Source organism: Musa acuminata, chromosome BXJ1-9 (genome assembly GCF_036884655.1).
Source record: "Musa acuminata AAA Group cultivar baxijiao chromosome BXJ1-9, Cavendish_Baxijiao_AAA, whole genome shotgun sequence".
In the NCBI taxonomy this organism is placed as follows: Eukaryota; Viridiplantae; Streptophyta; class Magnoliopsida; order Zingiberales; family Musaceae; genus Musa; species Musa acuminata.
The window spans coordinates 44,125,705-44,139,750 of NC_088335.1; the positions used below are offsets into that span (position 1 = coordinate 44,125,705).

Sequence of the window (14,046 nt, forward strand, 5' to 3'; positions counted from 1 at the left end):
GAGTTAGCTACTGTGATTCACCTTCTCAATGCCATTGAACTTCTGGAATGCAGGAAGTTTTCACCCCAACTTGGAGTAGTTCTCTCATAGGTTTGGTCGCCTTTGGGATTGTACCGTCTTCTCCATCAACCCTACCGCCTACTCCACTGAGTAGCAAAGGTACAACACCGCGTACTGCCTGCTTCGTTCCTTGGTTATGCACTCTTGCATGACCCGAAGTCCTTCACTTTCGGCTATCTTGATGAGAAGCACATTGACACCGGTCTTACGAAGTTCTTCGGCCTCTGCCTTTCAGCCTTGTCTCGGTACTTGGAGATTGCCTCTGCATCCTCCACCTCCTCGGCCCCTTTCACGACCAAGCGCTCTCCTCCATGAGAGCAAGGGATCAATGACTTTCACGGAAGTCCCGCCTCTGCGGTACCATGGCGCTGTCATGCCCATGGCCCTACCATCCGTCGCCTCGCATCTGCATCCCTTTTCTTCACGATCAGTAGATATGTCTCCGTGGCACTCCTCTGAGGCCACCTCCATTCTAACTGATGCTTGATTTTGGGTAGCTAAGTCCCTCTGGACTCGTCGTCGCTTCCTCGCCCCTTTCGACCCCCTGCTTCAACACCTCTGTGTTCTCCAAGCAGTCTGTTTGGTCGATGGAAAGACAGACTGCAACTCCCATGCATGGCCTCTGCCATCACGTTGTAGAGTTTGCACCGATTCTGTTCTCCTTAGCTTCCTTGGTAGCAACGTTCGCTTACTCGGCCTTGTCCTCTGACTTGCCGGGCTCCCTTAAGCGAATATGAGCTCTGGAGCAGTCCAACTCTCCAGCTGCTTCGATCATACCTCTGCATGATCAAGTTCCTCCCATGGAACTCACTAGTACTTGCATTCGAACTTTTCCCTTGGTGGAACACAGCCCCCATATGCCGATGACCAAGGCTTTCATCCGAAGCAAAATTCGATGCACGCACGGAAGACCCGCCTCTGCGGTACCATGGCCTTCACTCCTTGAATCCATAGCCCTTCTTGCCGTCGTGTTGTTCACCGAAGTGGAGCTTCCAGTAGCTCCCGATCATACCTCCATATGATCTAGTCCCTCCCGGGACTAAGTCGTGTGTATCGCATTGCCACGAATTGTTCCACCACGATCCGCTGCACCATGTCGCCTCCTGGTGACATCTCCATTGCATTCTGATCCTTGTGGAATAAACTCGAATTGTGAACCCTCCATGTGTGGCCTCTGCCAATACATCGCAGGGTTTCCTCCACCTTCGATTTTGTTCGCTCCTTTGGCAATCGACCTTCATCCACCCACTCTTGGGTCACACCTAGATGAAGCACCGCTCTAGGACATTCCGTCGCCTAGTAGCTCCCGAAGTCCACCGACTTCACTGTAATTTGTGCACCATTGTCTGGATCCTAGGCCTCTGCCCCTACCAGCACAATCCTCGCTGCGCACTGCTTCCTTCATGGCAACTTGAATGACAACACTATGGCATATTCTTCAAGAGTACCCGCCTCTGCATCCTCTTGCCCCGTGCTAAGGCCTTCTGAACCCAACTTCGCCTTCGTAAATTGAGTCACCTTAGTTCCTCCATTAAATGCTCCTCCGAGATAAGGTGCATGTGCCTAGAAGCTCCCTTCGTCTTTGGCACCATGCAAGATGAGTCCGCTCTGTTAGAATGAAGGCCCCATGGAACAACATGATCCTACTCTTGCCTCTGCAAGAGTTCATGTCCTTGACCTCTGTCTAAGGAAAGCACTGTGCCTCTGCTCCATGTTCCAACTTCTATGCTGGCTCCCTTCATGCGGCTTGGGTACTTCGCCAAGTTACACCCAAGTTGTTCCGCTCCTCGTTTTTGCATTGAGTCGATGGTGGCCCTCGCGCCCACCATTCCACGGGTCAGCCCTCCCTTGAGTCCGATCTCTATATCGACTCCTAGTGTGCCTTCATTTAAGTTGCTTTGGGTCGCCCCCCCACTTGATCTCGCAATGCATCCACCAATGCATTCTCTCAAGCGAGATCATACGACGACTCCTCGCCGCTTGCTCAGTCCATCGAGCTTCGTGGAGTTGTTGTTTGTTGAGGTACTCCTCCTCAACATGTGCGGTCCGTCGCACATGATTCTCCCTTTGGAGAGCCGGGACTTATCCCTCCTGGATAGTTGTCCCATTGGAGCAACATCTCTCTTCATTTCGGAGACCACCATCCCCTTGGACTACTCCGATCTGCTGAACAAACTGTGCATTGTTCTGCCTCCTACAAACTCACTTGCTAGATTGCGACTCCACGTCAATACAGCCCCCGCTGCACCACTCAAGGCCTAGCAACATGCTGAACTCGTTGCACACTTCAGCCTCCTACGGACGTATCCTTCACATGCCGAAGAGAAAGTTTCAATGCTCCATGGCGCCGAGTCTCGGTCGCCTTGGGATGGCCGCGAACACTCCATCGTCCGCATACAAGCCCATGTATGAGTACCGAATTCCTTGAGTTAGCAATTCCCCTCACCTCTGTGAGCTTTGCACAACTCTTTCGATCGATGAACAACTCATTCCACCTTGCATGGTCTCATTCTTGCCAAGCGCCTCGCTTGCCTAGAGCACCATCAAGTATAGTTGTCAACGTTGAGCCGTAGCTCAAACTCAGCCATCCCAACCTTTGTGCGCTCCGCATTCTTCCAAGCTTGCCTGTTCTCGTGGTGCCTCTTGCGCGAAGGGTTGGCCATTCCTCTGAATGCTAATCTCGGATGCCCGCTCCTCTGAGCGACTCCTTTTCCCTACATCTCCATGCCCTTTTTCCCCCTAAACGGTCGCGCGTGTGCTGACTGCCCTCAACGCAGCCCCGCTAGGTCCCCCACGTTTGCATGCTAAGTGTTTCTATGAGTGCTTGTCCCGCTCTGATACCATCTGTCACGGACTTAGCTGGTTTTGCCTAAGTCGTGCGGCACCCTTGCGTGTCCGTCCGCAAAGGTCAGCCTCCCCGAAGTCTCCCATTGTCCCTTAGGACCAACAAAAGAGAGAACGGGCTAGAGAGAACGCCTCAATCGGGATCCACAAGCAAACATCTCTGAAAAACACTTCATAGACAATGCAAATTACAAAAGACTTTACAAGCTCTGAACAGTGGCACAACAAAAGGGTAAAATGGTCCATTACAGACCAAAAATCTCTCGTACGTGTCAACATGACACAACCTTTATTTACAAGCCTAAAGAGGCCACCAACCCAACTAAAATGGGACTATTAAGCCTTTGGCCGCCCCTTTACATGTTGTACAAGGCATGAACATGCCAAAAGACACGGACATACATAAGCATTACATCAAACACCTTGTTTAGAAGTTTGTCCGTGACAAGGCGGCGCCTGTTTGAAGCGCGTCGCCTGGGAGATTAGCGAGGCGCTCGGGCCTCTCGCCTCGCCTTGCCCGAGCGCCTTTTTTAAATCGCTGGTTCAGCACCGTCTATTCTTACTAATGAAGAGCATCATTGACTTATGAATTTATTTTATGCAGAATTCAACCAGCTACCCAATAGATTTCTGTAAGCTACAAGACCATTTCTGAATTCTGATGGTCTTTGATGATGTCCGAATTGATATTACTTCGTTTGAATTAAGATTTGTGATTAAGCGAGCATCCTCCACAGCAATAGCATAGAGAATAGTTGTTTCCTCCTATTGCATTTCTTTTGGACCATGCATCTTGTGCCCTCTTTTTGATGGTGATTTGACTGTTCTTCCCTAAGATTGCTTTCGATTTTGATCTTCTTCTGTTTTTGTGTCTCTCTTGTAGTTTTTGTTCTATGACTTGAACATTATGCATTAATGTGTTTCTCTCTCAAAATGACAATCTTTTACTTTCCTCCTCAATTTGAGTGGATCCTTTTCCAACTACACAGACTCTGATCTAAAAATACTGGTTTATAAAGTCTGTGGTCCTCTGTACAGATTCAGGGGGCTCAAAAGCTCCATATATAAAAAATTATTATACGAAACTGTATTCATTTAGAAGCTGATTTCAATTGATATTTGTATCACTAATTTTACCATGTCATTGTTTTTCTCACATGTGTCAGCCAGCAGGTGTTGAGCTTGTGCAATGTCTTATGTGGCCATCTAGAAGTAGTAGCCAAAACCATAGGAATTCTGCAGCTGTCTATATCGATGTGAAGAATGAAGAATCTCCATGGAAGTTTTGTGGGCATCAGAAACACTAATGTATTAACCACACCTTGTTTACTTGCTCATGGCTTAGGATCTTTGACAAGGCAAACATGTGTGTTAGATATTGTTAGGTTCTTTAGACAGTAGCCAGAAACATTTATTTATAGTTTCTAATCTCCATATCTGAGCACAAACGCTCATGCTAACAAGACTCTTTGGTGATTCTTTTTTGCCCTCTATATTTATGTGTTTTCATTGTATCTTCTGAACACCAGCCATGCTGTTTAGTCTCTGATAATGTTAGTGTTTATTAATCTATTAATAAAGATAGATCTATCAAACTTGATTAAAGTTTAATTAATCACTAGAGGGATAAATATAATTGTCATTCATTTGCCCAAAAGCAAAGGAAAAGAGAATGGGAAATCCATTGGATTTTGGTCAGTCACTGTCGAAGACACCAATCGGAGGCAGCAAAATCATTCGTTTGCAGCTAATTTTGCACCCAAACCTGCATTGCCTATTCTTGACGCTGAAAACATTGATTGATTGATGCAACACAGTCGTGCATGCAAATCTCGCTCGACTCTGCTATCGCTTCGAACTTTTCTTCCGAACGAATTGAAGTGATCCATGTTGGAGTCGTGTAGGGTGTGTTTTCATGTCCCTATTTAGTCCCATACTGCTACGGTACGAAATGACACTATACCTCAAGAAAGAGGAGGCAGAACTAACCTGTCGAGCGATGAGGAGAGGCATTCGTGCTTGGGATACCTGCACGACTTACTAATCTAAATTTAGATGAATATTGCCTGTCTGAGCTCTCCAAGGTTTTTGGTTTTCTGATGCATTTCACTATTTTTCTTTAAATTTCTTTTTTCATTCGACTTTTTCATTTGTTTTCCGCATTCTGAGATTGTGTGACTAAAAAAATTCCGATATTAATTTTGAGCTATTTTAAGTTGAAATCAAATTAATTTTGATATATATATATATATATATATATATATATATATATATATACCATTTTGATTTTTTTATATCAAATTTATTTATTTATTTATTTATTTGGATGCCATGCTGTGTTACGTCTTCCACAGCGTGCGAGTCTTATCCACAAAGCATTGAGAAGCCTCGACGACACCAGCGTAGCTCCTCCCACCACCACACGAGCAGAAACTGAAGGCGGGGATGCGCTCCCGCTGCTTCCATCTCTTACAAGCTTAAGACGAATACCTGAAAGAGAGAGAGCGAGAGAAGGAGATAGCAACTCCCTCGCTTTCCTCCTCCACCCGATAATGGCGACCCTCCAACTCGCGCATCTCAACCAATCTCTCCTCCCATCCTCCTCTGCCTCCCCTTTCGCCGCCTACACGAGAAAGACCCCCGGTCGCCACAGCAGCCGGTTTCTCCTCCCCATCGCCTCACTCCCCTCCGGCCCCGCCCCCACGACTCGCCGCGAGTTCATCTTCGAGACCGCCGCCGCCCCCCTCGCGCTCGCCGCCCTCGCCGGAGCCCCCGCCCCCGCCAGGTCCGAGGAGCCCGCCCTCTCTGAGTGGGAACGTGTCTACCTCCCAATCGACCCTGGCGTCGTCCTCCTCGACATTGCCTTCGTCTCCGACGACATGAACCACGGTCCTTCTCTCCCTCTTCGTCTTCGTTTCGCGATTTAAGCTGCCTTGAACTGCTTGAGAACTTGGAACGCAACATCTGGAATGCATATTAAGTGTACTTTCATGATTGGCAAGTAGTTTCCCCCAAAAAGCGTTCATAGCAGAACAAAAAAGATGATTGCTTGTGTTCTTTCTTTAATATTAGCTGATGTTTTCCCTTTAAACTATGATCTCTTTGTTCTCCAATTTGCCACGCATCTGTTGGACTGATTTAGTTCTGTTCGTAGTTGGGATGATACTTATCGACACCATTAACTTTAATTGGCTCAAATAGATTTCAAATTACGTTAACTGGAGTTGCGTTTATTACTGTCTTCATTGAGTGTCTTGGCGTTAGGTACTATTGGTAGCACATTTCCATCTTGGAAAGCCGTCGCTAATAGCAAGAGATATCGACTTTTTCCTGAGATACCACCTTTTTCTTTGTTGTCTGTTAAGGTTCTTTGACAATTTCAACTCTAATTTTGTTCTTCAATCCATGAGTTTCTTGGTGTTAGGTACTGTTGTAGCACGCTTCCATCTTGGATAGCCTTCCTAATTGCAGGAGATGTCGACTTTTTCTTGAGATATCACCTCTTCCTTTGTTGTCTGTAATTGGTTCTTTGACAATTTTTAACTCTAGTTCTGTGCTTGAATCTATGTTTGATGGACGCTTGAATCTTTGAGCAGTGTGTTACTATGGCTACCACAGCTTGTAGCATGCAATTTAAGAACTCATTGTTTTTTTCTGTATGGCATGCAATTTCTAGCATTAGCTTTCTCTAAAGAAAAGCTCTTTGTGTATTTGTTAGTTTGTTTGTTAAGCGACATATGGCCTTTCTCACCATTATTTTCTTTGCCTTTTAGTTTCTTGTTCAGTTGTATATAGAATGATTCTAGGTTCTGTGAAATGTGAAGGGTATATGTTTTACATATGTGATAAAAAGATAGTCAATATTCTCCAGGTTTTCTTCTGGGAACAAGGCAAACAATACTGGAGACAAAAGATGGGGGAAATACTTGGGTCCCACGATCTATATCTTCTGCAGAAGATGAAGATTTTAATTACAGATTCAACTCCATTAGCTTCAAAGGAAAGGAAGGGTGGATTGTTGGAAAACCTGCTATTTTGTTGTACACTTCAGATGCAGGTGAAAGCTGGGAAAGAATACCTCTTAGTGCTGAGCTTCCTGGGGATATGGTAATAAAATTCTACTCGAATCATGCTACTCTCTGGGTTGTATAAGCACAATTCCATCTACTTCGTGTTTATAGCTAAGAAGCTATTACAAGTTTTCATTACTTTGTATTTCTTGCTGCTTTCTTTATTTGAAATGCATTTTGTTAGATCCATTTTGTATCTCAAGATTCCATTAATAACAATTTCTTTAAAACACTGGCTATTCTAAATCAATCTTCTTGATTGCAAATTATTAATTAATCTCAACTTTCTGGTCAAAACCAATAAAGGAATGATCATGCTGGAAAATTCTAAGTGTTCTCACATGTAGGCAATTAAATTGTAAATTGAGTGGACTGGCCTAATTCTCTTTTTTTTTTCTCGTTCAAAATTTGACTGACCTGGTCCATAGTCTACTCCATTATCCTATTATTTCTCTATTTACATGGGCTTAGTTTCATGAACCACTTTGGACACCAGCAAATGAGATATTTGGAGTCTAGACAGTTCTGACTTGTTTAAGCACAACGATCAACTGATTAAAAAAAAAGCAGGTGTCAAGAATTCCCCAAAAATATTATTTGATTAGAAATTTGATATAAAATTATCAAACGATTTTTTTGGAGGACGAAACCTTTTACATTTAGTTGGATCCAAATGCTAGCACTGCAATATATTCTTGAAAAACTAACTGTTAGTCTTCCTAAATAAAGAAGTTGCTGCAAATGCACACAATCCATCTACAACATAGAGAAAGCAGGAAACTTTGTATTACATCAATTTAAATGATTGTGATGTTCAGAGTTGCGATCATCAAACATCAAACCTGACCAACTGTATTCAACTGACAATCATTTCAGCTTTTTCGTATTCTAGTTTTATGTCACATTTAAAAAGATACTTTACTGCTGGTGCAGGTTTACATTAAAGCAACAGGGGAAAAAAGTGCAGAGATGGTCACTGATCAAGGTGCAATCTATGTCACATCAAATCGAGGATACAACTGGAAGGCTGCTGTTCAAGAGACTGTATCAGCTACTCTTAACAGGTATAATTGTGGTTTTTTAGCTAATCCACCCTCAATTTAATCCAAACACCTTGGGAAATATTTAGTGTAATCATTGGTGGTTAGTTATGATTTGAGACCTTAAAATTTGAAAAATAGAAATGATTTCTTTGGTGCAACTTGCACGTTTAGATTTCTTGTATGGTGGGTGTGCTAAACCATTTAGTGAGATGCAAGAACTTGGTACTGTTGCTTCCTGTTTATTGAAAGTTGTTAATCACTATGGTTTTTTTTTTTCAATATCTAATACTGGATTCTATTTTGGTAGGCTAGATATTGATATACTGTGATTTTCTGTGTTGATCAAAATAACTTTTCTTTAGATAATTTTCTTTAGAGAGTAAGTCTTGGATCCATGGTAAAATTGCTTTGCAACCTACATAATCAGTATTCGAGTCACAAAAAGTCTCTTTACTTGTAGATGAAACACTTTATGTTAACACTCCCAAACCCTACATTGGCTGAAACCTACCTCATGAAATATTTACCCTTATATCAAAATACCTTTCTTAAATGTTCCATGTGAATATTGTTGAGATATGTCAAATCTGCTGTGATTTGATTTGATATGTCAAGATCTGCTATGATTTGATTCTTGACATGCTACCTTATTTGAAGTGATAGACTAGGATATGATTGCTGATTCATTCGTAGGTGTGTTACCTTATTTGTATACATTTGCTAGTTGTATATTTCATAGATTAGCACCTAGATTTATTTAGATAGCTCTTTCCTTTCTTTCTTTTCTCTTGTTTGACTATATGTACTTCATCCTGTATACAAACAAAGGAGAGACATAAGAAACTCTCTTCTTCTATTGTCTTGTTCAAATATTGTCAGGCAAAATTTTGAATTCATGATCTTAAGTGATACAATATGTTGTAATTTACATAACATGCAATCTCCAATGTTGCTATCTTTCGTTCAGCATCACCATCAAGTTTCTATTGCCAATGACACACAGAGACTAAATTATTTCTGTTTGTTTTTCTTGTCATGGTTATTTATTGTGCAGAACAGTTTCTAGTGGCATAAGTGGTGCGAGCTATTATACAGGAACCTTTAACACAGTGAATCGCTCTCTGGATGGCAAATATGTCGCTGTCTCAAGTCGAGGAAACTTCTACTTAACGTGGGAACCTGGACAGGTTTGCTTTTGAACTTTGATTCTTATGATATCCCCACTTAAAATTCTACACACCAACATAATCCGATAGAAGTGCCTTACTATGCTCATTGAATAGTTCTGAATCAAAGATGTTTTATCATGACTTCTAAGGTAGTTACTGTTCTTTAACTCTAAGCATAACATTGACATTTTTTCTGTTAGCTGAGCATATGTTATTATCAAAGTTTTTAATCTCGTATCGTATCGGTGTACCGAGCTTTGCTTGGTACGGTATGGTATGGCGTACCGAGCGATACGCCTAAAATAAGTATAAAACCCTCTGAAAATACCTGAAATATAGAAAAAAAAGTTAGGATAAGATTTTTAAGTTAGAAATAAATGTACATTCAGTATAGTTTTAACAAAACTAATGTAAATTAGGTAAGAATAGTGCTTTATATTTTTTTCGGGCTTTAAGGAGTAGCCTTGTGCAAAGTTTGCAGTTTCGGTCCGTTCCGAATCGTCCTTCCATTAATATTAAATTATCTATAGAAAAATTATTTGAATTGTTAGATTATTTTGTATACAATTTAAATTTTAAGATTCAAATGAATTAAGTAATCACATGTATAGGTATACCTGATTCTACCACCAAATTGAACGACGAGCCTCCACGGGTGGTGGATTGAGAACCTCGATCCTATATATCTGTATATCAGTATGATATGTTTGTTGGACCCAATCCTGAAATTGATCCCACGATATAATGTATTGATACACCGTATGCCATTGGTGAAACATTGTGGTGATAGTCGTAGGATCATCGTTGTGAATCAATGTCCGAGGTGACTCCTGAGGCATGTATTGGTGAATGTCAGAACTTCTACTTTCGATACTGATCTGCTGCTCCGTATTATACCTCTTGATTAAAAAGTTCTTCCTTTTAATCCTCTCTTAAATTTGATCCAATCCACAAATTGTTGCTTTGTTAAGTTTAGGAGAGTAAAAATATGAGAATAAGAGAGAGATTGTGAGTAAAAATGAATTTGAGAAAGTTTAAGAAGGTGTGAAAGTGAAATGGATTGAAAGAGGGAGGAGGAAAGGGTTTAAAAACTGTTTAGAATGCCTCCAATGATCAAATTGACCATTTGAAAACTGATATAAATCGGTAACTGTCGAAATCGATCGGTACCGACCAGTATAGGTCGAAAACAGTCGAAATTTCGACTATTACCACTCAGTACAGCCCCATATTGCCCGATACGAGGCCAAATACCTGATACCGCCTAGTCACGAGCGGTTCGCGTGCCGTTCTGCTAGCGGACCGGTACGTACCACTTGTGCTGAGTGGTATGGTACGGTATTCAAATCCTTGGTTATTACTGGATATTATGGATGTTTTCTACATTTGATGTGAAATCTATCAGCTCAAATGACAGGGCATAATCTGATAGAAACAGAGTCAAAGGGACATGCTCTGATTTTTGTCTCCTTTCATACTCCCTCTTATTGCTGAAAATCCTGCAAGGAAAATTTTGCATAATTGGGTGCAACAAAGAGGTTTGAACTGTTATATACTAGTTGGGATGACATATTTGTCTATCTTGGAGAATGACAAACTTGCGTATGTTATGTACAGACTTGAACAACAATTTTTTTGCCACGTGTCTTCCTTTCGACTGGCATTTGAGGACTACATGCCTGCATAAACATATTTAATTAATTCCTTGCTTTTACACCTGTGGTCCTTGGAGTGCATGTGTTCTCCAAACTCATGTTCACCCATGAGAGAAATTATTGATGGAGCATTTATCAACAATTTATATAGTTATCAAATTTAAATAAGCATAATGAGGCTTCAATTATTTTATATCTTGGTAAATGCTATGTTAGACATGAAAATAGTTTTTCAACATTTGTGCAGATTTGAAATTACTTATAACAATTGTTTCGATAACTTGTTTATGATTATCACCATATTGCAACTAAGCATAAGATATCAACAACTTTTTATACTTGCTTTGTAATTCTTAGTATATGATGATGCCATATATCAACAACATTTAAACACTAAAATTTTCTTTTCTCTATTATTTCTTATATCTCCAGATTTTATTAATGTTGCTTAAAAATCCACAACCATATTTATCCTTTTTCACTTGGAAAAACTTGACCTTCTCTCCAGGCATTCTGGCAACCCCATAATAGAGCAGTTGCACGTCGTATTCAAAATATGGGATGGAGATCTGATGGTGGCCTTTGGCTTCTTGTGCGTGGTGGTGGACTTTATCTCAGTAAAGGCACAGGGGTAATAAAAATTATGTATAGTTGAAATAGAATTAAAAGAGAAAATGAGCCTATTATGAGTCATTTTATTTTTTATCATTTTATGCTTGAGGATTGGGATATGCAACTTTCTATTGCAGATGTGAGAACGTAGGTGATGAAAATAAATGGATTTTAACAATGATACTGTTGAAATTATGATGAAAGAATTCAGATTAACTATATTATACTAAATAGATGAACTATATCCAATAATCATCTAAATGAAGAACTAATTGCAACATCCATCGAAATCATCACCAAAATGGTCATGATATAAGATAAAAGGGTACAAACAGGAAATGTCATCTATGAATCTCAGAATATCCGATTTAAACTGTGACTTGAAAATTTGGATTGTTAAAACAAAGTGCCTTCACTTTCTGTGAAATACTTAAGGTACATTAGTATTCAACATAAAACCAATCTGATCTGCATTCATAATTTCTGCATCAGGGCCGAGATACTACAAATTAATTTCTGCAAGTGTTCTTTGGCCTCTTTCTTTCTTAATTAACTCTTTTCCATCCAAACGCTTTCTGGTCCTATTTAAACTATGTTTCTTCTGGACTCGAGGAAAAACCTTGTTTACTTGAGAGTTAAGTGGTTGATAAACTACATATCCTGATATCTTTGACATTATCTTTGTGGCAGGTTGATATGTTATTTCACGTTTAACATTAAACATTTCTCCTAGTAAAAGTCAAGAGTCATTTTTCCAGTAAAATGTTCAAAATCCATTGTTATTCTTTGATTCCTGATTCTGATCAATTGTTTCTTGGTGATTCCTGATTCTCTTGTTGCCTTTTAATTATATCAGGAGCAGAATTTTCTTATATCATGTTATATTTAACTACTTGTCTTGATAAACGTGTATCAGACTTGTTGGCAAAACTTATTCACATGACTTGTGAGTTTGTAATCAGAAGTATTCATTACATGTTGCAGATAACGGAGGACTTTGAGGAAGTTCCTGTCCAGAGTAGGGGTTTTGGTATTCTTGATGTTGGCTATCGCTCAAAGGTAAATATCATGAAAACATTAATTTCTGGGAATGTTGTCTTCCATTATTGTGTCTAAACAAAACTTAGCAAACTAGCTGCCTATTACATGTGCAATTAGAGTTATGCATAACAAGGTACAGTTCTTGATTGTTCAAAATGTTTGTTAATATTTTCATGTTTCTTCTTTTGCTAAACCATCCAGTTGTTTTGTTTAATGTGGAGGAAAATTGTGAGTAATTCTGTGGATAAGATTTGTGGTGCTTTCATGAATAAAAAAGGGTGACCCAGTGCATTAGGTTCCTGTCAATAGGAAGGGTCAATATATGCATTCATGAACACGGAAAAAATCTTCAGTTATTTGGACTGACAACTGGATTTTGTTTCATGTGCTTTCTCACCAAGAAGCCTTGTCCACATATCGGATAGGGAAGGGATTCAACAAAACAGATGTTTTTTTCTTCAGTTCTTTGGGTCTGTGAACTCGAACTATTTTTGTTGAAGTGACCTGAAGATCTTAATATGCACTTAATCCAAGTTATTTGGGTCATCTCTGTCAAAATTGTAGGCATGACTAGACGGGACTGGCAAGGTAAAAGGTTGAATGCAGTCCAAAATATTGTCAAATGCTAAAGTTTTATGACACTAAAAATAAGTCTATAATTTTTTGACAAGCAAGTCAAATCTGTTGTGCCAAATACCATTTACAACAAGTGGATATAACAACATTTTTTGTCAACTACAACACCAGGATGAAGCTTGGGCTGCTGGAGGAAGTGGCATCCTTCTGCGAACCACAAATGGAGGAAAGACATGGACCCGTGATAAGGCTGCAGATAACATTGCGGCAAATTTATACTCAGTAAAGTAATATTTCTACACTGTGTCGGTTCTTATTATTGCATCTATTCTCTCTGTTACCGGCATGATATGCCAACTTATGTCTTCCCATCATAATATTCTATCGGTAGATGATCGAAACAAATCTGATGATCAAGTAGATGTAGAAAATCTTCGCACCCATGCACATCCTAGACTTGAAAATTAAAATGGTTCCTGATGAGCCCTTTTTTGTGCAGATTTGTCACTGATGAGAAAGGTTTCGTTCTGGGAAACGACGGCGTCTTGCTTCGGTACCTCGGTTGATAGTTGATGTAGCAGATCATTTGAGGAGATTCTTCTAGCTTTTGTAAAGATGGATACAATATGCTCATTTTCTCGCTGTGAGATGCATTATGTTTCCACCACAAGTTGTACAAGATTCTACATCTTGCTTAAATCAAGAAACCCGACTCTAATTTGGGTGATTGTAGAGTGAGGTTTTGCATGAATTTTGAACGCAAACTTTTCAGTAAATATTCTCCTTTTTGTTTTGTCATCCGTGTATATGACTTGTATCTATGTCAAATATACAATGCAAGATGGGTGCTCTATGCACAATTCAAAAAGAATTCCTTGTATTGCAATTACCCCAACCCTGTTCTTACTCTCCACATCCATCTACAGCACTCTAAAATTTGCCAGAATTAAAGCAGTCCATAACAGTTGATTAGTCT

General features: G+C 40.2%; 1 protein-coding gene across 1 annotated transcript; it reads left to right on the forward strand.

The window, feature by feature from the left end:
• The first annotated feature begins 5,267 nt into the window (after positions 1 to 5,267).
• Positions 5,268 to 13,802, forward strand: LOC135593689 (photosystem II stability/assembly factor HCF136, chloroplastic-like). The gene is made up of 8 exons (XM_065083917.1): positions 5,268 to 5,793; positions 6,776 to 7,011; positions 7,908 to 8,038; positions 9,072 to 9,204; positions 11,350 to 11,472; positions 12,438 to 12,512; positions 13,242 to 13,357; positions 13,570 to 13,802. Exons 1-8 carry the CDS (start codon positions 5,457 to 5,459, stop codon positions 13,634 to 13,636), a joined length of 1,218 nt encoding a protein of 405 aa, XP_064939989.1. The 5' UTR covers positions 5,268 to 5,456; the 3' UTR covers positions 13,637 to 13,802.
• Positions 13,803 to 14,046: the final 244 nt, after the last annotated feature.

Coding starts and splice junctions, on each gene's coding strand:
- LOC135593689 (XM_065083917.1), top strand. CDS start 5,457: ATGGCGACCCTCCAACTCGCGCATCTCAACCAATCTCTCCTCCCATCC. Junction 11,473..12,437: donor ATCTCAGTAAAGGCACAGGG/GTAATAAAAATT, acceptor TACATGTTGCAG/ATAACGGAGGACTTTGAGGA. Junction 12,513..13,241: donor ATGTTGGCTATCGCTCAAAG/GTAAATATCATG, acceptor CTACAACACCAG/GATGAAGCTTGGGCTGCTGG.